Genomic DNA, 22,937 nt, shown 5'->3' on the forward strand with positions numbered 1-22,937 from the left:
CATTTTGTCCCCTGTACAATAATTTAAGGGCTGCGTGAAGTGCATTTAACTCGATATGTGCTCCTCTATTTCAATCTTTACCAAACTGCACTGTGCTTGCAGGTTCCTCCTTCTCAGTTAAGCAGCAAAAATTCAAAATAAACCACAAAATAATTAAGCTGTTGAACCGAAAACTAGTAAGATGTATTTCATTCTCTGATCTGAAAGATTTAAAAAGCAACAAAAACGTCCAAGAGCCTTCACGGTAAAAAACAGGTCTCACTAAGAAAATAAAGGTTTGCAACGGAGTCATTTTGTGTGAGCTGAGTGCACATTTAGCCGCGCAGTGAAAGCAGAGGCATCATCTCGGTCATGCTTTGCTGAAAGTGTGGCTCTGTTAAGTCAAGTGTTTCCAGACGGTTTCCATCGGTAACAGTCCGTGCCCATTTAGGATGAGATTGACCATGGTTCCTTCTGAGAGGTTGAATGTCCTGCAGAGACATTCAACAGAAACTTTTTTTGTGCTTCACATGAAAACCTGCTGTTTTATTGTCTGACCAGGGCAGGCTTTAAAGAAAAATTGCCTCTTTTTGGACCTTTGCTTCCTTCCATGCTGCTGCTCTCCTTACCAGAATGAAACAAACACTCTCACTACTGGCCCCACAGAGATGCCTTCAAGCTATTGGACTTTTTAAGCGTTTGAACAGCAGCTGTGATAATTGCATCCTACACATCTGTAGCTGGTAGTGGCAGCAAACAGGAGAGTAAAGTTCAACAGATAAACACCTGAACCTTGAGCCTGTTCCTCCTCATTTGACCTGAGAGGAGGTGTTTGCCGGGAGTTCTGTTTGGATGGTGGAGATTTTTTCACCCAAGCCAATTATTTCCAGCGAGCTCTCTCCATGCGAGGAACTTCCAGGAGCTTTCTCTGCCGAGTTCTGCTTTGAGCTGTTATCTTCATCTGATTGGAGGAAGGCCTCTCTACTCTGGGGTTTGACGAACTGCACGCTCAGCCTGGGCGCCACCGCAGCGCGGCCCTGCTGGTTGCGTTTTCGGATGCATTGGGAGAGGGTGGAGACGCAGCTCTTCTTGAAGTTCTCGTTCATGAAGGCGTAGACGATGGGATTGTTGAAGCTGTTGAAGAAGCCGATGGCCTGAACGATGGCGATGATCATGTTAAGTGTGACTCCGTCGTATTTGTTCTCCAGGTCATCTGGACAAGAGACAGAAGTCAAAATGATTAACTTGACAGAGACTTCGAATTATGGCAATGTGCGCTGAAAGGGACAGTTCACTCCAAAATCAAACACACTTTCCCTCTTGCCTGTAATGCTATTTATCCATCTAAACTGGTTTGGTGCAGTTTTGGGGATATTGACTGTAGAGATGTACTCAAAGTGCCAAAAATAAAAAACCTAACAGCAATGTCTCTTTCCAGAAATCATGACTTGGTTACTCAGGATAATCCACAGACCTTGTTGTCCTCCGCTGCTAGAGTGTCTCTGGGCAAGACAGAGCGGACAGGTACTATCTAGCCCAGAGACACTGCAGCTTATGACAGCCCAAGAGGTTGGTGTGTTCACCTGGGAAACTACAGCTCACAATCCAACTCAACTAGATGAATAAACAGCACTGAAAGCAAGGTGAGGTGAAATGTGTATGTGTATGACTCCAGCAATACTTACAGTACTCAAACAGCATGTGGACCGTGTGGAAAGGGGCCCAGCAGACGGTGAACAGCAGAACGATGGTGAGCATCATTTTGACGGCTCTTTTCTTTTTCCTGTAGGAGGTGAAGGTATTAGAAATCAAAGATGTAATTTTTCTGTAATTATTCTGTAAAAGTGCACAGTAGTCAGACAACATTAATCTGTCATGGTTTGGGTTTTTGCTTAGTTGTTTTTGTGTTTGATTTATAAATATATCCTTGTGTTCTGCTTCTTGTCTTTGTCTTTTTCCTGCCCTTTTTCTGTGTACCTGTCTTCCTTTAGTTAATCATTCCAGTGTATTTTAGCCTGTGTTTTCCCCTCACTCTTTGTTGGTTCGTCTGTGTCTCCTGTGTTCCTGTGCCCGTTAACCCAGTCCTTGTGTGTCCTTTGTGTTTGAATCTCAGTGGCTTCTGGTTTGTCTTCAGTTTCTTATCTCTCGAGTTTTTTCCTTGGACTTTCCTTTCCCTGCCTTTTTTTTGTTAGATGGGGTGTAATTTGCATACTGGACGTCTGTCTTAGAAAATACTCATGATATCACAAAATCATGTCATTTGTTCCTCTTAAACTCAAGCAAACTGGAGGTCAAGTTGGATGGATGGGTCTATAGGACCACAAAGATGAAGATTTTTCCCCGGCCTACCACAATTCATACATAATGTATACACATAATGACAATCTAAACTCAACTGTTCAACCGACCAACATTAACTGTTGGTAGGAAACACGATGCGAGCAGTGCTCAATCCCCTTCACCAGCGGGAGTTGCTAATACAACAACAAGGATGTGATCCCTCACTGGCTTCCCAATTGCAAACACTTACAACTGTTTTAATTGGAATTCAGAAAAAGAAGCCAAAAATACCCTGTGAGGAGATTATGCTTATATACTAAATATTTGTATGTGTTGAGAATACACAAATATTAATACGTCTGGATGTGTCTCTGCTGTGTAACCTACCTCGAGATCTTATTGATCTCTCTGTGGTTCATGGTGTTGAGGACCGAGGAGTCGCCCACCCTCTTGCGGATCCACAGCTCGATGCCGATGCGGGTGTAGAGGAACAGCATGGCTGCCAAAGGGAGCAGGAAAAGAGCCACCATGATGAAGGTGGTGTACGCCTGCCTGTGAGTCACAGAGCGCCAACTCTCCTGACAGCACACGTGGTAGTGATCGTACAAGAAGTCGTACTTCACCTTGAGAGGGAGGAAGGCGAGGGTTAAGTCCTGGAGGAACAATCAAGGACAATCTGGCGTGCAACTTCTGATACCACTTTGAAATATTTGTGTCGTGCTCTGTTGTTTATCGTTCATTTATCAAATAAAAAAAATGATGACGTGCGTTGTTTTGATGATACTCAACAGTGAGTTTTTATTTTATTTTTGATATGCTATCAAATTCAAATAAGCTTTATTGGCAAGAATGTTTAGGTTACATTATTGCAGAAGAAGATCGACAGACTCAAGATAACATAAAGTTTGAATATACACACTCTTAACCACTTAGTGACATTTAGTGCTGAGGTCAGGCACTCTGCCATCATCTCCTCTGTAGTCGTGGCCAAAATGATTTCTAATTTACTTTGTGTTTTGGTGTTTTTGTCAAATATTTGATATCATTTTCTTTTGCTTTTGATATGATCTGGTTGGGCCGGAGCTTCAGGACCAGCCGGTGGAGTGGAATCTTATCTTTGCTCAATTCTTGGGACTGAAGGGTCTTGTATTAGAGCCAGAGAGGGTAGCAAGATAAGAGAAATAATATTATAGCGACAGTCTGTGTCCCGGATTTGTCTCCCAGTCACAGAAGCTGCTGCAGCAGCCAAAATGAGCAAAATAGGTAGAATATTCATGAAAACACCCACATCTGGTCCGCTGAGACAGAGAGACCATGCAAGGCAATATTCAACAGACAGTAATCTGCCAAACAGCAACTAGAACAACATCCCTTCAATACCAAGTGCACAACACTGGTCTCAAATCTATTGGCAAGATTTTCAGCTGCATAAATTAACATCATCATCAGGAATTTCACTACAGTATGAATAAAACCAGCTCTGTGTTTTGAAAAACTTATTTCAAAGACTAAATTGCCAAGTCCACTAAAACAGCGATGCAAATCACTGATGCTTGGTATTCAAATGCAGTCTAAGTCGTAGTCCAAAAACTCTTCAGTTACCACAACAGTTTCTCCTGTTTTTCTGATTCTTTGGCTTTAAAAGCAAGTAGATCTTTATATTTACAGTCTTGACTTCACAACAGTTCTATGCTCTTCAGTGCTGAATCAGTATTTCTGATATTCAGCTGTGCAGTAAGAGTGTTTTTTTGCAGTCACAGCTGAAAGAGGCTACATAAAATGCAAGATAATGGCTTGCTTTGAAGGGCACCGCTCACCTGTAGCTGTTGCACAAACAACATCGGCGAACCCACTATCACTGAGGCGATCCATACCAGCCCTGCAGGATACAGAGAGATAAAACACAAACGAACTGTCGATAAGATTAAAACTGTGTGCAGAGAATACGGCTTTATACATTCAGTAGGTGCCTGGAAGTTCAAAAAAGAGAAACCTGCAGGTGAGTAATGCAAAACAGCAGTCAAAGCAGCTGCAAACTGAATTAATGTTTCCTGTAATTAACAGGCTGCCAATCACGATGAGTCTCTGTGAGGTTCCTCTGCCTTTCTTTGCTTTCAGCTCCACAGGTCTTAACACACAACACCACACCTGCCGATGTTAGGTTGTGAAAAAGAGGGAGGTTTCTGGTGTACTAGAGGAACGCAAATTAAAGAGCAGTTTGGCTTTGTTCTCACTTTTGACCAGAGCCAGATATATATCTGAGTTTTAAGACTATGCAATCGGCAATACTAAGTGACGATAAACTATATACCTAACCTATATAAAATGCAACCTATATAATATTTACAGTACTCTTTTCATCTCTAATGCCTAATGAGCAACCTTTCTTCTCTTTCCCCTACTAAATCTCAATAATGCTCTGTGCGAACCTGCTCCTCAAGCAAGTGGATTGGTTAATCCAGCTCTATTTGAAATGATGCAAAAGAAGAAACATGTAAACATTACGGTTAAAACCCATTCAAGCAGGGAGACAACCAACTCAGCCCCGTGAAACACCTTTGTAGCTCAGCCTTTGTTGAGTTTTAATGTGGAGCTTTAATTGAATTTCCCAGAAGCAGAGTATTAATTTGGCTGCCATTGTGAACGTGTGAGGCACGTGAAAAAAACAAACACACCCACTCCTACAAGCTTAACAAGACACTCTTCCAGACAAAGAATACCTAGCATCTTGTATGCTCTTTTGGACGAGTACTGCCTCCTCATTTTCAGCGGGTAGACAATGCCCTGGTATCTCTCAATGGCGATGCAGGTCATGGTGAGGATGCCGGTCACTATGGCTGTCGTCTGTACAAAGGGCACCGTCTTGCAAACAAGAACCCCTGTAGGAAAATCAGAGGGATGAAACAAAGAGGTAGTGAGCAGCAGCAGAGATAATCAGGCATGTCTATTTCAGTTCACATCACTCCTTTTGTTCGACAGGGAGCAGAGGAAAGCTGTCACTTCGGTGTGGACGTCACCTCACTGACTTCTCTTTGGCGATAAGGCTTTTAATAATCTCACTCCACTATATCAGTGATCTACTAATATCATATAGAAGGCCCCTCAGGTCCTCTGAACAAGGCCTGGGGTTCGCTGTCCTGTGTAATAGCTGTCTCCCCCTGGGGATCAGCTCAGTTAACTCTCTTGGCTCTTTCATATCACAGTCTTAGACCAAATGTCAACCTCCGGGGCTGTTTACAGCCTGGCACGAACACAGTTTTGGTCTCTATAGCTTATTTCTCCAGTCACAGACACCAGTGTCTTGCATTATCGAGCAACAGCAGACCGGCGAGCTCTGGAGGAGACAGCAGGGAGCCCAGAGCCTCTGGAAGAATAAACACCCGGAGTCGAGGACAGGACAGAGTCTGTTTTATAAACTTCTGGGATTGAGAAGTGGATTTATCTTCAATCTCGCCTCTCAATTTCTTCAGCAGTGAGTGTGGAGTTGCCAAAATCCACTGCAGTGTACTGTAATTCTCTATTTGACTGCTGAATTGGAGGGGAAATGTACTTTGCTTGATGAATGTACAGAGAACAGATGGGAGAAAGAAAAGACAGCAGGATAACAAAAAAGAAACTGAGTGTCTGGTGAGTGCTGACTTTGGTCAGAAACAAAACTGAACAAAAAACACAGACGCACACGCCTTCGATGCCGGTTGTAAACCTGCAGTCAAACTCACGCAACTAACTCAAATAAGCACGGATGATTCAGAGATCGAACTCACACAAGAGATAAATCTCTATGAGAGTGAACACTGATGGTTTGTTAGCCTTGTCTAGCTTGGCAGCTTCGAGCTAGGTTAATAGACTCGCTTCAGCTCCACCCACGCTCCACCTCTTCGCCCATTTTTTTGATTATCTGGGAGCTAGACAGTCATACACCCTGCACCACTTACCACTTGCTTAACTCTGGCTCTTCAGAAACCTGTGGGTGACATCACAGTGGTTCTGTCCACCATAGACAGTAAAAAAACATTTAGATTTGCGCAAAACCACTCAGTAAACTACATCGTCTCGCTCATTATAAGTCACCAACAGAGAGTGCAAACGTTCTCAATATAAAGAAAAGATAAGCAACAGACACAAACACTTACAAAAACCTCATATTGTCTACACACGTGACAATATATAGTAAATCTAGCACGTGCCTGGTAACAAAAAGTAGGAGGTGCACGACCACGACCCTGCCTGCGAGGTTTAATTGAAACGACAGAATCACCATCCCTGATAACACTCGAACACAGTCATGACACACACTTCTCAGCTAACGAAGGACAGAGGAAGGACAGAGCTGAAACCCTGGTGACACTGACCAACAAAAATATTTCTTCCTGAAACTAATTGTGACTGCATTTTAATAGGAGCGCATGCTTTGAGCTGAGCTTCTATTGCTACGATACGCCGCACGTCAGCTGTTCTGTGATGTTAAGTGCATATCTATATACAGTGTCCTTGTGTGTACCAGAGGATGGTGTTACAGATATTGGCCATGTAATAATATTTCATCTGTAAAAGCTTATTTTCTGCTGACGTTCAGAAGACTCTTTGGAGAAAAATTCCTTTCTGGTGCTTTTAGAAGAGTATAGTATAAAGTCAGGTGTCCATCATATTAACAGAAGAGCCTTGCAATGCAATACATAAGGCTACAGTTGCATCAGTGTTCATTATATTGCCAGTTGCTTGGTTTTTGTTGGCTTAAACAAAAGCTAGAAAGTGCATCTTGTAAAAAACAAATAAAAGAAAGAGCCTGTAAAAATGCGTCAGAGTTGTGCAATCATCAATGCATTGAGTGCTCTAGTGGCACAGATTTGGGGCTGACCACCTGCTGGTGGTCGCCTCAGGTTTGTGACTAAATAAAAAAAACAAAAACAACCTGTGGTTTCTATTATTTCTAACCCTTCAGGAGACCCGAGGGCTCAATCTGACATTTAGAGCTGTCAGCTCCTGCTGCAGCTTCCCTCAGTTCCCTTTGTTAAGTCCTTGATATCACTCGATCAGAGTTTATTTATATAGGAAGGCACCTTTCAAACAAATCAAAATACAAGTCACAGTGCTTTGAAAACACGGTGTAAAAACAGGTTTAGAGACTAATGCACACCCATCGCAATGAAATAAATAGTTAGAATAATAAAAGAAATGGAAGTCCATATCAGTGTTTTGTTGCCTGATCGACATACTGTAATTTGCAGAGTTTGTGGTTTTGCTCACTCGGCTATTTTGAGTCGCAATAACATGATAATTACTTTGCTTTTTAGAGTAAATAACACATTTTACAGACTGCATTAGTATTATGCGTGTACATTACAACTCAGATTTTAACATTTTGAATGTTAATGAGGTAATAAAACACAGAAATGTTTATTTTTTCCATAACTGAATAAACAAGCTGTTCTCAGAAGAAAATAAGGTCCCCCTGTTTGATGATGGAATGGTGGCAGGGTCCGCCACATATAAACAAACAAATCGTGTTGTCTTATAAGGTCAGTTTGTTTATTCAGTTTATCCAGTCATGAACACTGAGATAGATTGTTTATTTAGTTTGTTTAGGACTAAAAATCAGTCCATGTAGATCTTTCTCTTCTGATTTCTTCTCCAAAACTACGTGATGCACCTTTAAATTGGTGCATTAATAATAAGACTGTGCGTCCTCATTCAACAGGTAGCCTACATGTTTGCATTTCTTATCTTAAAGTCGTCCCAAGTGCAAATAAGAGTAAAGTTGTGCACTTTGGGTGAAGTTGGACAGATACTCACAGACTAGAACTTCTTGGATCAGTGAACCATAAACGAAATATCAACTCAATTTTCAAAATAAAATAAAATCAACTTTATTGCCCTGTAGATAATGCTTCTTTATTCGTCACACGGTCTTTAAAAGTGTGAAATCTAAAAGTTCTGGGAAGGTTTCAAACTCACCTCCGAACCACTCAGAGGAGATGTTCTGCAGCAGGGTGAAAGGTATGCAGAAGAAAGTGATGAGCAGGTCGCTGACCGCCAGGGAGCAGATGAAAATGTCCGTCGCCGTCTGAAACGCGCGCTTCTTCACAACTATGTAGATGACCAAACTATTCCCAGCCAGGGCCATGGCGAAGATCACCATGTACATGATGACGAAGGTGGTCTTGGCGCTGTAGGGCAACTCGGGGATGTAGACGAGCGGCTGGATGTTGTAGGTGCTGATGAACTCCTGGCGGCTCAGGTTGTAGTACTGGAGCATCTCCTGCAGCACCTCGGGGGTTATCTTGTTGCTCCTGTGTCCTGAATCTGTCGAGGCTGCAGCTGCTGATGCTGCTGCTGCTGTTGCTGCCATCCCCAAACCAGAGGCAAGAAGTCACAAGTGGAAGAAATGAAGAAGAGTCAGAGAATAAATCTTCTCTTGAAGCCACAGATGCGTCTCTGTGTTGCGCTGTTTCCTTCAGCCAGCAGGACATGCTGCTGCCCGCTGCAGCTGTTGCTCTGTGAGTGTGTGTGTGAGAGAGAGAGTGTGTGTGTGTGAGTGTGAGTGTGTGTGTGTGTCCATGCTGAGCTGGTGACCACCAATGACAGGTCTGCTGGCGAAAATCTCATGTGTGATGTATGAATTTGTTTTCCTGCATGCTCAGTAACGATGTTAGGATGGCGCTTTAAATCTATTATAGTGGACACAACAGGGAAATACACAATTATATTCTACTCAGTGGTGGAAAGTAACGAAGTATATTTACTCATGTGCTGTACTTAGGTGCAATTTTGAGGCACTTGTACTTTATTTTTTATTTCTGTTTTATGCTACTCCACTATGGAAAACCATTTTAGTCAATATTAAATAAATAATTACATAAAAATTAAAATTAATTATATAATAATATATAATTATATAAATGTTTTCATTTTAACCATTTTTTAAAATGTCTTTATTTGAAAGGGGCGCTATGTAGTTTTGGAGAAGAAATTTAAATTCGTTTTTAATATTCACAATATTAATGAGGTAATAATAAAAAACGTATAAATATTTATTTTGTCCATAACTGAATAAACAAGCCGTTCTCAGAGGAAACAGGTTTTCGGAAATACAACAGGCTCAGACGAACTGACAAAGACACCAGGGAGCACACAGACTACATACACAGAAGGGCTGATTACAAACAAGACACAGGTGGACACACAAAAAGAGCCAGAAATTCACACAAAGGGAGGAAATGGAAAAGCAACGCACGACACATGAGGGCAAAACATTCAAAATAAAACTGGAAATCACAGAAACACAAACTGAAACATGACATTTATACCACTTTTCACATATGCAAACACACTTTGATGTGTACAATTGGTGGAGACAACAACATGTGAATAAGACAACTTTTGCATTACAGCTTGCATTTCTCCTCTTTTGGTAGAGGCTAACTGCTAACCTCAAGTTCCTGTGCTAAGCTAGCACGTCCCAGACCAGCGTCTCAAGGATGTCAAGGGCCTCATAAGGGCTCAAGGCTTTTTAAACAGTCTTTTTTATATTTGATTTAATGTGTAAGAGGTCAGAGTAGATATTTATGGTGGGAAGAAAATGCATAATGGCACGTCAAAATGAATTTCTTCTCTTTTGTTAGTTAAATATTCTTGGTGCAAGCTATTTTTTTTATGACATTTTGACAAATTCTGCTTTCAAAAAGTGAACTTTCCTTACACCTTCCTTGAACACTGCGCATATATAAGTGCTGGCAGCAGAGTTGTTATGTGTCTCATCTAGAAAAGTAATTACATGAGCGGTGAACTGCAATTTGCTTCAGCCCATACCTCTCAGGGGAGCTTGTACTGTATCTTTAGTGCTATGGGCTCTTTTGTGACTCATTCAAATGTAATTTTGACATCCTGAGAAGTTCAATTTAAGTGAGGTGCAATTGCCAGAGTGATTGTTTAATCATATTTCAAAGTACACCGCAATTCAAAGTTGTTCTCCGGAAGTCTCTTATGTAATTGCTCTATAGAACAGAGAAGCTGAGCTGTGTTTGTTCCAGTTTATACTTTGCCTTGCTTTTGCTCCATTAAGTGGCATGACATTTCCTTTTTCTAGGGTCATGAGCTTGCACAAAATTTGGTCTGTTTTCCTGCACCATGATGATGTTACTGATCATTTTCTTTATGCTGTGTCTCGTTTCAGTCCGATCTGGATAAAAGCCTCTTATGTCACATCAAGGCAGTGATTCATCACCTACCCAGCAGCCGTCACTGCTGAGTTCTCCTGCTCTGTTCCTGCCACTTGAAATACATATTCACCTTCCCAATTAGTCACAGTGTATATGCAGAGGAGAGATAACAGATTTTTTTGTGTTGTCACACTGTTTTGTTTTGGTTCATACATCAAAGTTCTGCCTAGATTGCCAAAATGTTGCCAGATTTTGCATTCTCTGTGATTTAAAAGGCTGTGTGAACTCCAGCAGCAGACATACTGTTTGTGAGATTAACGCTGTAGGAAACTTAATGTAGAATCATATTTTTTTTCTTTTACTGGCAGATAAACTAAACAAAAACATCCACTAAAGGGTAACCACCACTGCATACGTGAAAAAGTAAAACCATTTGTGGCTCCAGGGAAAGCTGCCTACAGTGATGTCTCTCATTGGCTATGTTGCGTTGTGGGTAGTAGGCGTCAGATTTTGAAAAGCAGTCCACTGGTCTAGCATTTCACTTCTATAACACTGTTGGACTCATTAAGGTCAGTTTAAAAACAAATGAACAAAATCGATACAGCAGAACCAGACATATCACCTCTTTCATTCCACATGTTCTTCTTCCTTTTCAAAACCTGGTAGCTACATTACCCAAGATGCAACTTACCAACTGAGTGACATCATTGGAGGTACTCTATTAGATTACATGCAACTTCCTCTGGAGCCAAAAGATGATATAAACTACTTTTTTTCACATATGCAGTAGTCCTCCCAAAGACCTCTCAACAGACTTTATATGTAAAATTGGCGTAGTTACCCTTTAATCGCTGAACACTGGCACGGTTTAATCTTTCCTGACAGAAGACCAAATCACAAGATGTTAGGAGTGTTTCATTATATACAAAATTAACACTCTTTAGCCGAGCTATTGGCTCTAAGAGGCAATATTTAGGTACAGCAGTACTTTCAGCGAACTGCTAACATCAGCATGCAAATAGTGAAAATGCTAACATGCTGATGTTCAGCACATGTAATATTTACCATGGTCCTCATCTTTAGTTTCACCTGTCAGCATGCTAAATAGCAGTAAATAAAGGAATATAAATAAACAGGAATATCATCACTTTTTTTATTATCATAAAACAAAGTACTGGACAATTTAATATCTGAACAGGTGATGGCTCTAGATGAACAGTCCATCTAGAGCCAGTTCAAGTGGGGCATTAATGTCTGAGACAAACTTCATGGAAGTCCGTCCAATAGTTGATGAGCATTTACTCAAAATTTCAGATTTCAACCTCATGGAGCAAATGTCAGGGGCTCAATGAAGTCAAGAGACCACATCCGCCAGGGACCAGACCAAACAAATCCCACTGGCTCATGGTGCCATGGCAACGGGAGTGCAGCAGTCCTATAGAGCTGCATGTATGCCGAGCTCTGATAAGCAGTTCTGAAAGGGAAGATGGACAGCATTTAACAGAAGTGAGAGACTGTTTCTGAATACATTAATTCAAAGAAAGGGATAATGGTTCTGTCAATGTCAAGACAATTTATATAGCAAGGCCTGTACTTGATAAACCGTTTGAATTTATTGCCATCCCATAGCTGAGCTTCAAAAAAAAAGGCAAAATGTTTTAAATTGCAATGATTTCAACAGAAATTTGCAGTGCTTACAAAAATCGCTTTTTTGTTTGGACAAAAAGAATCCATCCAATTCTACAATTTAAAACTTTGTAGAGTTTGAAAAAACAGATTGATGTTCACAAATGTCACCGCTGATCCATCCCATTCACTTTGCAGGCCTGCCTCTGACCCGAGCTCCAACTATGAGATCCAATTATATGATCCAAAAAAATGTCCGTACAAATGGGTGCCAGCAGACTCCAAATGGCCCGAAACATGCTCCTAAACACTTTCTGGAGGAACAATTGAAAAATGTTGCCCCTGACACTTAGTCAAATTTCACCTCTGATCCATCCCATTCACTTTGCAGGCTTGCCTCTGACCCGAACTCCAACTATGAGATCCAAAAAAAAGTCCGTACAAATGGGTGCCAGCAGACTCCAAATGGCCCGAAACATGCTCCTAAACACTTTCTGGAGGAACAATTGAAAAATGTTGCCCCTGACACTTAGTCAAATTTCACCTCTGATCCATCCCATTCACTTTGCAGGCTTGCCTCTGACCCGAACTCCAACTATGAGATCCAAAAAAAAGTCCGTACAAATGGGTGCCAGCAGACTCCAAATGGCCCGAAACATGCTCCTAAACACTTTCTGGAGGAACAATTGAAAAATGTTGCCCCTGACACTTAGTCAAATTTCACCTCTGATCCATCCCATTCACTTTGCAGGCTTGGCTCTGAGCCGAACTCCAACTATGAGATCCAAAAAAAGTCCGTACAAATGGGTGCCAGCAGACTCCAAATGGCCCGAAACATGCTCCTAAACACTTTCTGGAGGAACAATTGAAAAATGTTGCCCCTGACACTTAGTCAAATTTCACCTCTGATCCATCCCATTCACTTTGCAGGCTTGCCTCTGTCCCGAACTCCAACCTCTGATTTCCAATTATATGATCCAAAAAAATGTCCGTACAAATGGGTGCCGGCAGACTCCAATTGGCCCGAAACATGCTCCTAAACACTTTCTGGAGGAACAATTGAAAAATGTTGCCCCTAACACTTAGTCAAATTTCACCTCTGATCCATCCCATTCACTTTGCAGGCTTGGCTCTGAGCCGAACTCCAACTATGAGATCCAAAAAAAAGTCCGTACAAATGGGTGCCAGCAGACTCCAAATGGCCCGAAACATGCTCCTAAACACTTTCTGGAGGAACAATTGAAAAATGTTGCCCCTGACACTTAGTCAAATTTCACCTCTGATCCATCCCATTCACTTTGCAGGCTTGGCTCTGAGCCGAACTCCAACTATGAGATCCAAAAAAAGTCCGTACAAATGGGTGCCAGCAGACTCCAAATGGCCCGAAACATGCTCCTAAACACTTTCTGGAGGAACAATTGAAAAATGTTGCCCCTGACACTTAGTCAAATTTCACCTCTGATCCATCCCATTCACTTTGCAGGCTTGCCTCTGTCCCGAACTCCAACCTCTGATTTCCAATTATATGATCCAAAAAAATGTCCGTACAAATGGGTGCCGGCAGACTCCAATTGGCCCGAAACATGCTCCTAAACACTTTCTGGAGGAACAATTGAAAAATGTTGCCCCTAACACTTAGTCAAATTTCACCTCTGATCCATCCCATTCACTTTGCAGGCTTGGCTCTGAGCCGAACTCCAACTATGAGATCCAAAAAAAAGTCCGTACAAATGGGTGCCAGCAGACTCCAAATGGCCCGAAACATGCTCCTAAACACTTTCTGGAGGAACAATTGAAAAATGTTGCCCCTGACACTTAGTCAAATTTCACCTCTGATCCATCCCATTCACTTTGCAGGCTTGGCTCTGAGCCGAACTCCAACTATGAGATCCAAAAAAAGTCCGTACAAATGGGTGCCAGCAGACTCCAAATGGCCCGAAACATGCTCCTAAACACTTTCTGGAGGAACAATTGAAAAATGTTGCCCCTGACACTTAGTCAAATTTCACCTCTGATCCATCCCATTCACTTTGCAGGCTTGCCTCTGTCCCGAACTCCAACCTCTGATTTCCAATTATATGATCCAAAAAAATGTCCGTACAAATGGGTGCCGGCAGACTCCAATTGGCCCGAAACATGCTCCTAAACACTTTCTGGAGGAACAATTGAAAAATGTTGCCCCTAACACTTAGTCAAATTTCACCTCTGATCCATCCCATTCACTTTGCAGGCTTGGCTCTGAGCCGAACTCCAACTATGAGATCCAAAAAAAAGTCCGTACAAATGGGTGCCAGCAGACTCCAAATGGCCCGAAACATGCTCCTAAACACTTTCTGGAGGAACAATTGAAAAATGTTGCCCCTGACACTTAGTCAAATTTCACCTCTGATCCATCCCATTCACTTTGCAGGCTTGCCTCTGACCCGAACTCCAACTATGAGATCCAAAAAAAAGTCCGTACAAATGGGTGCCAGCAGACTCCAAATGGCCCGAAACATGCTCCTAAACACTTTCTGGAGGAACAATTGAAAAATGTTGCCCCTGACACTTAGTCAAATTTCACCTCTGATCCATCCCATTCACTTTGCAGGCTTGCCTCTGTCCCGAACTCCAACCTCTGATTTCCAATTATATGATCCAAAAAAATGTCCGTACAAATGGGTGCCGGCAGACTCCAATTGGCCCGAAACATGCTCCTAAACACTTTCTGGAGGAACAATTGAAAAATGTTGCCCCTAACACTTAGTCAAATTTCACCTCTGATCCATCCCATTCACTTTGCAGGCTTGGCTCTGAGCCGAACTCCAACTATGAGATCCAAAAAAAAGTCCGTACAAATGGGTGCCAGCAGACTCCAAATGGCCCGAAACATGCTCCTAAACACTTTCTGGAGGAACAATTGAAAAATGTTGCCCCTGACACTTAGTCAAATTTCACCTCTGATCCATCCCATTCACTTTGCAGGCTTGCCTCTGACCCGAACTCCAACTATGAGATCCAAAAAAAAGTCCGTACAAATGGGTGCCAGCAGACTCCAAATGGCCCGAAACATGCTCCTAAACACTTTCTGGAGGAACAATTGAAAAATGTTGCCCCTGACACTTAGTCAAATTTCACCTCTGATCCATCCCATTCACTTTGCAGGCTTGCCTCTGACCCGAACTCCAACTATGAGATCCAAAAAAAAGTCCGTACAAATGGGTGCCAGCAGACTCCAAATGGCCCGAAACATGCTCCTAAACACTTTCTGGAGGAACAATTGAAAAATGTTGCCCCTGACACTTAGTCAAATTTCACCTCTGATCCATCCCATTCACTTTGCAGGCTTGGCTCTGAGCCGAACTCCAACTATGAGATCCAAAAAAAGTCCGTACAAATGGGTGCCAGCAGACTCCAAATGGCCCGAAACATGCTCCTAAACACTTTCTGGAGGAACAATTGAAAAATGTTGCCCCTGACACTTAGTCAAATTTCACCTCTGATCCATCCCATTCACTTTGCAGGCTTGCCTCTGTCCCGAACTCCAACCTCTGATTTCCAATTATATGATCCAAAAAAATGTCCGTACAAATGGGTGCCGGCAGACTCCAATTGGCCCGAAACATGCTCCTAAACACTTTCTGGAGGAACAATTGAAAAATGTTGCCCCTAACACTTAGTCAAATTTCACCTCTGATCCATCCCATTCACTTTGCAGGCTTGGCTCTGAGCCGAACTCCAACTATGAGATCCAAAAAAAAGTCCGTACAAATGGGTGCCAGCAGACTCCAAATGGCCCGAAACATGCTCCTAAACACTTTCTGGAGGAACAATTGAAAAATGTTGCCCCTGACACTTAGTCAAATTTCACCTCTGATCCATCCCATTCACTTTGCAGGCTTGGCTCTGAGCCGAACTCCAACTATGAGATCCAAAAAAAGTCCGTACAAATGGGTGCCAGCAGACTCCAAATGGCCCGAAACATGCTCCTAAACACTTTCTGGAGGAACAATTGAAAAATGTTGCCCCTGACACTTAGTCAAATTTCACCTCTGATCCATCCCATTCACTTTGCAGGCTTGCCTCTGTCCCGAACTCCAACCTCTGATTTCCAATTATATGATCCAAAAAAATGTCCGTACAAATGGGTGCCGGCAGACTCCAATTGGCCCGAAACATGCTCCTAAACACTTTCTGGAGGAACAATTGAAAAATGTTGCCCCTAACACTTAGTCAAATTTCACCTCTGATCCATCCCATTCACTTTGCAGGCTTGGCTCTGAGCCGAACTCCAACTATGAGATCCAAAAAAAAGTCCGTACAAATGGGTGCCAGCAGACTCCAAATGGCCCGAAACATGCTCCTAAACACTTTCTGGAGGAACAATTGAAAAATGTTGCCCCTGACACTTAGTCAAATTTCACCTCTGATCCATCCCATTCACTTTGCAGGCTTGGCTCTGAGCCGAACTCCAACTATGAGATCCAAAAAAAGTCCGTACAAATGGGTGCCAGCAGACTCCAAATGGCCCGAAACATGCTCCTAAACACTTTCTGGAGGAACAATTGAAAAATGTTGCCCCTGACACTTAGTCAAATTTCACCTCTGATCCATCCCATTCACTTTGCAGGCTTGCCTCTGTCCCGAACTCCAACCTCTGATTTCCAATTATATGATCCAAAAAAATGTCCGTACAAATGGGTGCCGGCAGACTCCAATTGGCCCGAAACATGCTCCTAAACACTTTCTGGAGGAACAATTGAAAAATGTTGCCCCTAACACTTAGTCAAATTTCACCTCTGATCCATCCCATTCACTTTGCAGGCTTGGCTCTGAGCCGAACTCCAACTATGAGATCCAAAAAAAAGTCCGTACAAATGGGTGCCAGCAGACTCCAAATGGCCCGAAACATGCTCCTAAACACTTTCTGGAGGAACAATTGAAAAATGTTGCCCCTGACACTTAGTCAAATTTCACCTCTGATCCATCCCATTCACTTTGCAGGCTTGCCTCTGACCCGAACTCCAACTATGAGATCCAAAAAAAAGTCCGTACAAATGGGTGCCAGCAGACTCCAAATGGCCCGAAACATGCTCCTAAACACTTTCTGGAGGAACAATTGAAAAATGTTGCCCCTGACACTTAGTCAAATTTCACCTCTGATCCATCCCATTCACTTTGCAGGCTTGCCTCTGTCCCGAACTCCAACCTCTGATTTCCAATTATATGATCCAAAAAAATGTCCGTACAAATGGGTGCCGGCAGACTCCAATTGGCCCGAAACATGCTCCTAAACACTTTCTGGAGGAACAATTGAAAAATGTTGCCCCTAACACTTAGTCAAATTTCACCTCTGATCCATCCCATTCACTTTGCAGGCTTGGCTCTGAGCCGAACTCCAACTATGAGATCCAAAAAAAAGTCCGTACAAATGGGTGCCAGCAGACTCCAAATGGCCCGAAACATGCTCCTAAACACTTTCTGGAGGAACAATTGAAAAATGTTGCCCCTGACACTTAGTCAAATTTCACCTCTGATCCATCCCATTCACTTTGCAGGCTTGCCTCTGACCCGAACTCCAACTATGAGATCCAAAAAAAAGTCCGTACAAATGGGTGCCAGCAGACTCCAAATGGCCCGAAACATGCTCCTAAACACTTTCTGGAGGAACAATTGAAAAATGTTGCCCCTGACACTTAGTCAAATTTCACCTCTGATCCATCCCATTCACTTTGCAGGCTTGCCTCTGACCCGAACTCCAACTATGAGATCCAAAAAAAAGTCCGTACAAATGGGTGCCAGCAGACTCCAAATGGCCCGAAACATGCTCCTAAACACTTTCTGGAGGAACAATTGAAAAATGTTGCCCCTGACACTTAGTCAAATTTCACCTCTGATCCATCCCATTCACTTTGCAGGCTTGGCTCTGAGCCGAACTCCAACTATGAGATCCAAAAAAAGTCCGTACAAATGGGTGCCAGCAGACTCCAAATGGCCCGAAACATGCTCCTAAACACTTTCTGGAGGAACAATTGAAAAATGTTGCCCCTGACACTTAGTCAAATTTCACCTCTGATCCATCCCATTCACTTTGCAGGCTTGCCTCTGTCCCGAACTCCAACCTCTGATTTCCAATTATATGATCCAAAAAAATGTCCGTACAAATGGGTGCCGGCAGACTCCAATTGGCCCGAAACATGCTCCTAAACACTTTCTGGAGGAACAATTGAAAAATGTTGCCCCTAACACTTAGTCAAATTTCACCTCTGATCCATCCCATTCACTTTGCAGGCTTGGCTCTGAGCCGAACTCCAACTATGAGATCCAAAAAAAAGTCCGTACAAATGGGTGCCAGCAGACTCCAAATGGCCCGAAACATGCTCCTAAACACTTTCTGGAGGAACAATTGAAAAATGTTGCCCCTGACACTTAGTCAAATTTCACCTCTGATCCATCCCATTCACTTTGCAGGCTTGGCTCTGAGCCGAACTCCAACTATGAGATCCAAAAAAAGTCCGTACAAATGGGTGCCAGCAGACTCCAAATGGCCCGAAACATGCTCCTAAACACTTTCTGGAGGAACAATTGAAAAATGTTGCCCCTGACACTTAGTCAAATTTCACCTCTGATCCATCCCATTCACTTTGCAGGCTTGCCTCTGTCCCGAACTCCAACCTCTGATTTCCAATTATATGATCCAAAAAAATGTCCGTACAAATGGGTGCCGGCAGACTCCAATTGGCCCGAAACATGCTCCTAAACACTTTCTGGAGGAACAATTGAAAAATGTTGCCCCTAACACTTAGTCAAATTTCACCTCTGATCCATCCCATTCACTTTGCAGGCTTGGCTCTGAGCCGAACTCCAACTATGAGATCCAAAAAAAAGTCCGTACAAATGGGTGCCAGCAGACTCCAAATGGCCCGAAACATGCTCCTAAACACTTTCTGGAGGAACAATTGAAAAATGTTGCCCCTGACACTTAGTCAAATTTCACCTCTGATCCATCCCATTCACTTTGCAGGCTTGCCTCTGACCCGAACTCCAACTATGAGATCCAAAAAAAAGTCCGTACAAATGGGTGCCAGCAGACTCCAAATGGCCCGAAACATGCTCCTAAACACTTTCTGGAGGAACAATTGAAAAATGTTGCCCCTGACACTTAGTCAAATTTCACCTCTGATCCATCCCATTCACTTTGCAGGCTTGCCTCTGACCCGAACTCCAACTATGAGATCCAAAAAAAAGTCCGTACAAATGGGTGCCAGCAGACTCCAAATGGCCCGAAACATGCTCCTAAACACTTTCTGGAGGAACAATTGAAAAATGTTGCCCCTGACACTTAGTCAAATTTCACCTCTGATCCATCCCATTCACTTTGCAGGCTTGCCTCTGTCCCGAACTCCAACCTCTGATTTCCAATTATATGATCCAAAAAAATGTCCGTACAAATGGGTGCCAGCAGACTCCAATTGGCCCGAAACATGCTCCTAAACACTTTCTGGAGGAACAATTGAAAAATGTTGCCCCTGACACTTAGTCAAATTTCACCTCTGATCCATCCCATTCACTTTGCAGGCTTGGCTCTGAGCCAAACTCCAACTATGAGATCCAAAAAAAAGTCCGTACAAATGGGTGCCAGCAGACTCCAAATGGCCCGAAACATGCTCCTAAACACTTTCTGGAGGAACAATTGAAAAATGTTGCCCCTGACACTTAGTCAAATTTCACCTCTGATCCATCCCATTCACTTTGCAGGCTTGCCTCTGACCCGAACTCCAACTATGAGATCCAAAAAAAAGTCCGTACAAATGGGTGCCAGCAGACTCCAAATGGCCCGAAACATGCTCCTAAACACTTTCTGGAGGAACAATTGAAAAATGTTGCCCCTGACACTTAGTCAAATTTCACCTCTGATCCATCCCATTCACATTGCAGGCTTGCCTCTGTCCCGAACTCCAACCTCTGATTTCCAATTATATGATCCAAAAAAATGTCTGTACAAATGGGTGCCAGCAGACTCCAATTGGCCCGAAACATGCTCCTAAACCCTTTCTGGAGGAACAATTGAAAAATGTTGCCCCTGACAGTCAAATTTCACCTCTGATCCATCCCATTCACTTTGCAGGCTTGCCTCTGAGCCGAACTCCAACTATGAGATCCAAAAAAAAGTCCGTACAAATGGGTGCCAGCAGACTCCAATTGGCCCGAAACATGCTCCTAAACACTTTCTGGAGGAACAATTGAAAAATGTTGCCCCTGACACTTAGTCAAATTTCACCTCTGATCCATCCCATTCACTTTGCAGGCTTGCCTCTGACCCGAACTCCAACTATGAGATCCAAAAAAAAGTCCGTACAAATGGGTGCCAGCAGACTCCAAATGGCCCGAAACATGCTCCTAAACACTTTCTGGAGGAACAATTGAAAAATGTTGCCCCTGACACTTAGTCAAATTTCACCTCTGATCCATCCCATTCACTTTGCAGGCTTGCCTCTGACCCGAACTCCAACTATGAGATCCAAAAAAAAGTCCGTACAAATGGGTGCCAGCAGACTCCAAATGGCCCGAAACATGCTCCTAAACACTTTCTGGAGGAACAATTGAAAAATGTTGCCCCTGACACTTAGTCAAATTTCACCTCTGATCCATCCCATTCACTTTGCAGGCTTGGCTCTGAGCCGAACTCCAACTATGAGATCCAAAAAAAGTCCGTACAAATGGGTGCCAGCAGACTCCAAATGGCCCGAAACATGCTCCTAAACACTTTCTGGAGGAACAATTGAAAAATGTTGCCCCTGACACTTAGTCAAATTTCACCTCTGATCCATCCCATTCACTTTGCAGGCTTGCCTCTGTCCCGAACTCCAACCTCTGATTTCCAATTATATGATCCAAAAAAATGTCCGTACAAATGGGTGCCGGCAGACTCCAATTGGCCCGAAACATGCTCCTAAACACTTTCTGGAGGAACAATTGAAAAATGTTGCCCCTAACACTTAGTCAAATTTCACCTCTGATCCATCCCATTCACTTTGCAGGCTTGGCTCTGAGCCGAACTCCAACTATGAGATCCAAAAAAAAGTCCGTACAAATGGGTGCCAGCAGACTCCAAATGGCCCGAAACATGCTCCTAAACACTTTCTGGAGGAACAATTGAAAAATGTTGCCCCTGACACTTAGTCAAATTTCACCTCTGATCCATCCCATTCACTTTGCAGGCTTGGCTCTGAGCCGAACTCCAACTATGAGATCCAAAAAAAGTCCGTACAAATGGGTGCCAGCAGACTCCAAATGGCCCGAAACATGCTCCTAAACACTTTCTGGAGGAACAATTGAAAAATGTTGCCCCTGACACTTAGTCAAATTTCACCTCTGATCCATCCCATTCACTTTGCAGGCTTGCCTCTGTCCCGAACTCCAACCTCTGATTTCCAATTATATGATCCAAAAAAATGTCCGTACAAATGGGTGCCGGCAGACTCCAATTGGCCCGAAACATGCTCCTAAACACTTTCTGGAGGAACAATTGAAAAATGTTGCCCCTAACACTTAGTCAAATTTCACCTCTGATCCATCCCATTCACTTTGCAGGCTTGGCTCTGAGCCGAACTCCAACTATGAGATCCAAAAAAAAGTCCGTACAAATGGGTGCCAGCAGACTCCAAATGGCCCGAAACATGCTCCTAAACACTTTCTGGAGGAACAATTGAAAAATGTTGCCCCTGACACTTAGTCAAATTTCACCTCTGATCCATCCCATTCACTTTGCAGGCTTGCCTCTGACCCGAACTCCAACTATGAGATCCAAAAAAAAGTCCGTACAAATGGGTGCCAGCAGACTCCAAATGGCCCGAAACATGCTCCTAAACACTTTCTGGAGGAACAATTGAAAAATGTTGCCCCTGACACTTAGTCAAATTTCACCTCTGATCCATCCCATTCACTTTGCAGGCTTGCCTCTGACCCGAACTCCAACTATGAGATCCAAAAAAAAGTCCGTACAAATGGGTGCCAGCAGACTCCAAATGGCCCGAAACATGCTCCTAAACACTTTCTGGAGGAACAATTGAAAAATGTTGCCCCTGACACTTAGTCAAATTTCACCTCTGATCCATCCCATTCACTTTGCAGGCTTGCCTCTGTCCCGAACTCCAACCTCTGATTTCCAATTATATGATCCAAAAAAATGTCCGTACAAATGGGTGCCAGCAGACTCCAATTGGCCCGAAACATGCTCCTAAACACTTTCTGGAGGAACAATTGAAAAATGTTGCCCCTGACACTTAGTCAAATTTCACCTCTGATCCATCCCATTCACTTTGCAGGCTTGGCTCTGAGCCAAACTCCAACTATGAGATCCAAAAAAAAGTCCGTACAAATGGGTGCCAGCAGACTCCAAATGGCCCGAAACATGCTCCTAAACACTTTCTGGAGGAACAATTGAAAAATGTTGCCCCTGACACTTAGTCAAATTTCACCTCTGATCCATCCCATTCACTTTGCAGGCTTGCCTCTGACCCGAACTCCAACTATGAGATCCAAAAAAAAGTCCGTACAAATGGGTGCCAGCAGACTCCAAATGGCCCGAAACATGCTCCTAAACACTTTCTGGAGGAACAATTGAAAAATGTTGCCCCTGACACTTAGTCAAATTTCACCTCTGATCCATCCCATTCACATTGCAGGCTTGCCTCTGTCCCGAACTCCAACCTCTGATTTCCAATTATATGATCCAAAAAAATGTCTGTACAAATGGGTGCCAGCAGACTCCAATTGGCCCGAAACATGCTCCTAAACCCTTTCTGGAGGAACAATTGAAAAATGTTGCCCCTGACAGTCAAATTTCACCTCTGATCCATCCCATTCACTTTGCAGGCTTGCCTCTGAGCCGAACTCCAACTATGAGATCCA

General features: G+C 43.1%; 1 protein-coding gene across 1 annotated transcript; it reads right to left on the minus strand.

Annotated features, from left to right (window-relative positions):
- Positions 1-788: 788 nt before the first annotated feature.
- On the minus strand, positions 789-8,572 carry qrfprb (pyroglutamylated RFamide peptide receptor b). The gene is made up of 6 exons (XM_073488938.1): positions 8,215-8,572; positions 4,980-5,138; positions 4,077-4,138; positions 2,647-2,882; positions 1,665-1,762; positions 789-1,192 (listed from the first exon to the last, which is right to left on the minus strand). Exons 1-6 carry the CDS (start codon positions 8,513-8,515, stop codon positions 789-791), a joined length of 1,260 nt encoding a protein of 419 aa, XP_073345039.1. The 5' UTR covers positions 8,516-8,572.
- Between the last annotated feature and the right edge of the window lie 14,365 nt (positions 8,573-22,937).

This window comes from Pagrus major, chromosome 20, assembly GCF_040436345.1.
Source record: "Pagrus major chromosome 20, Pma_NU_1.0".
NCBI lineage: Eukaryota > Metazoa > Chordata > Actinopteri > Spariformes > Sparidae > Pagrus > Pagrus major.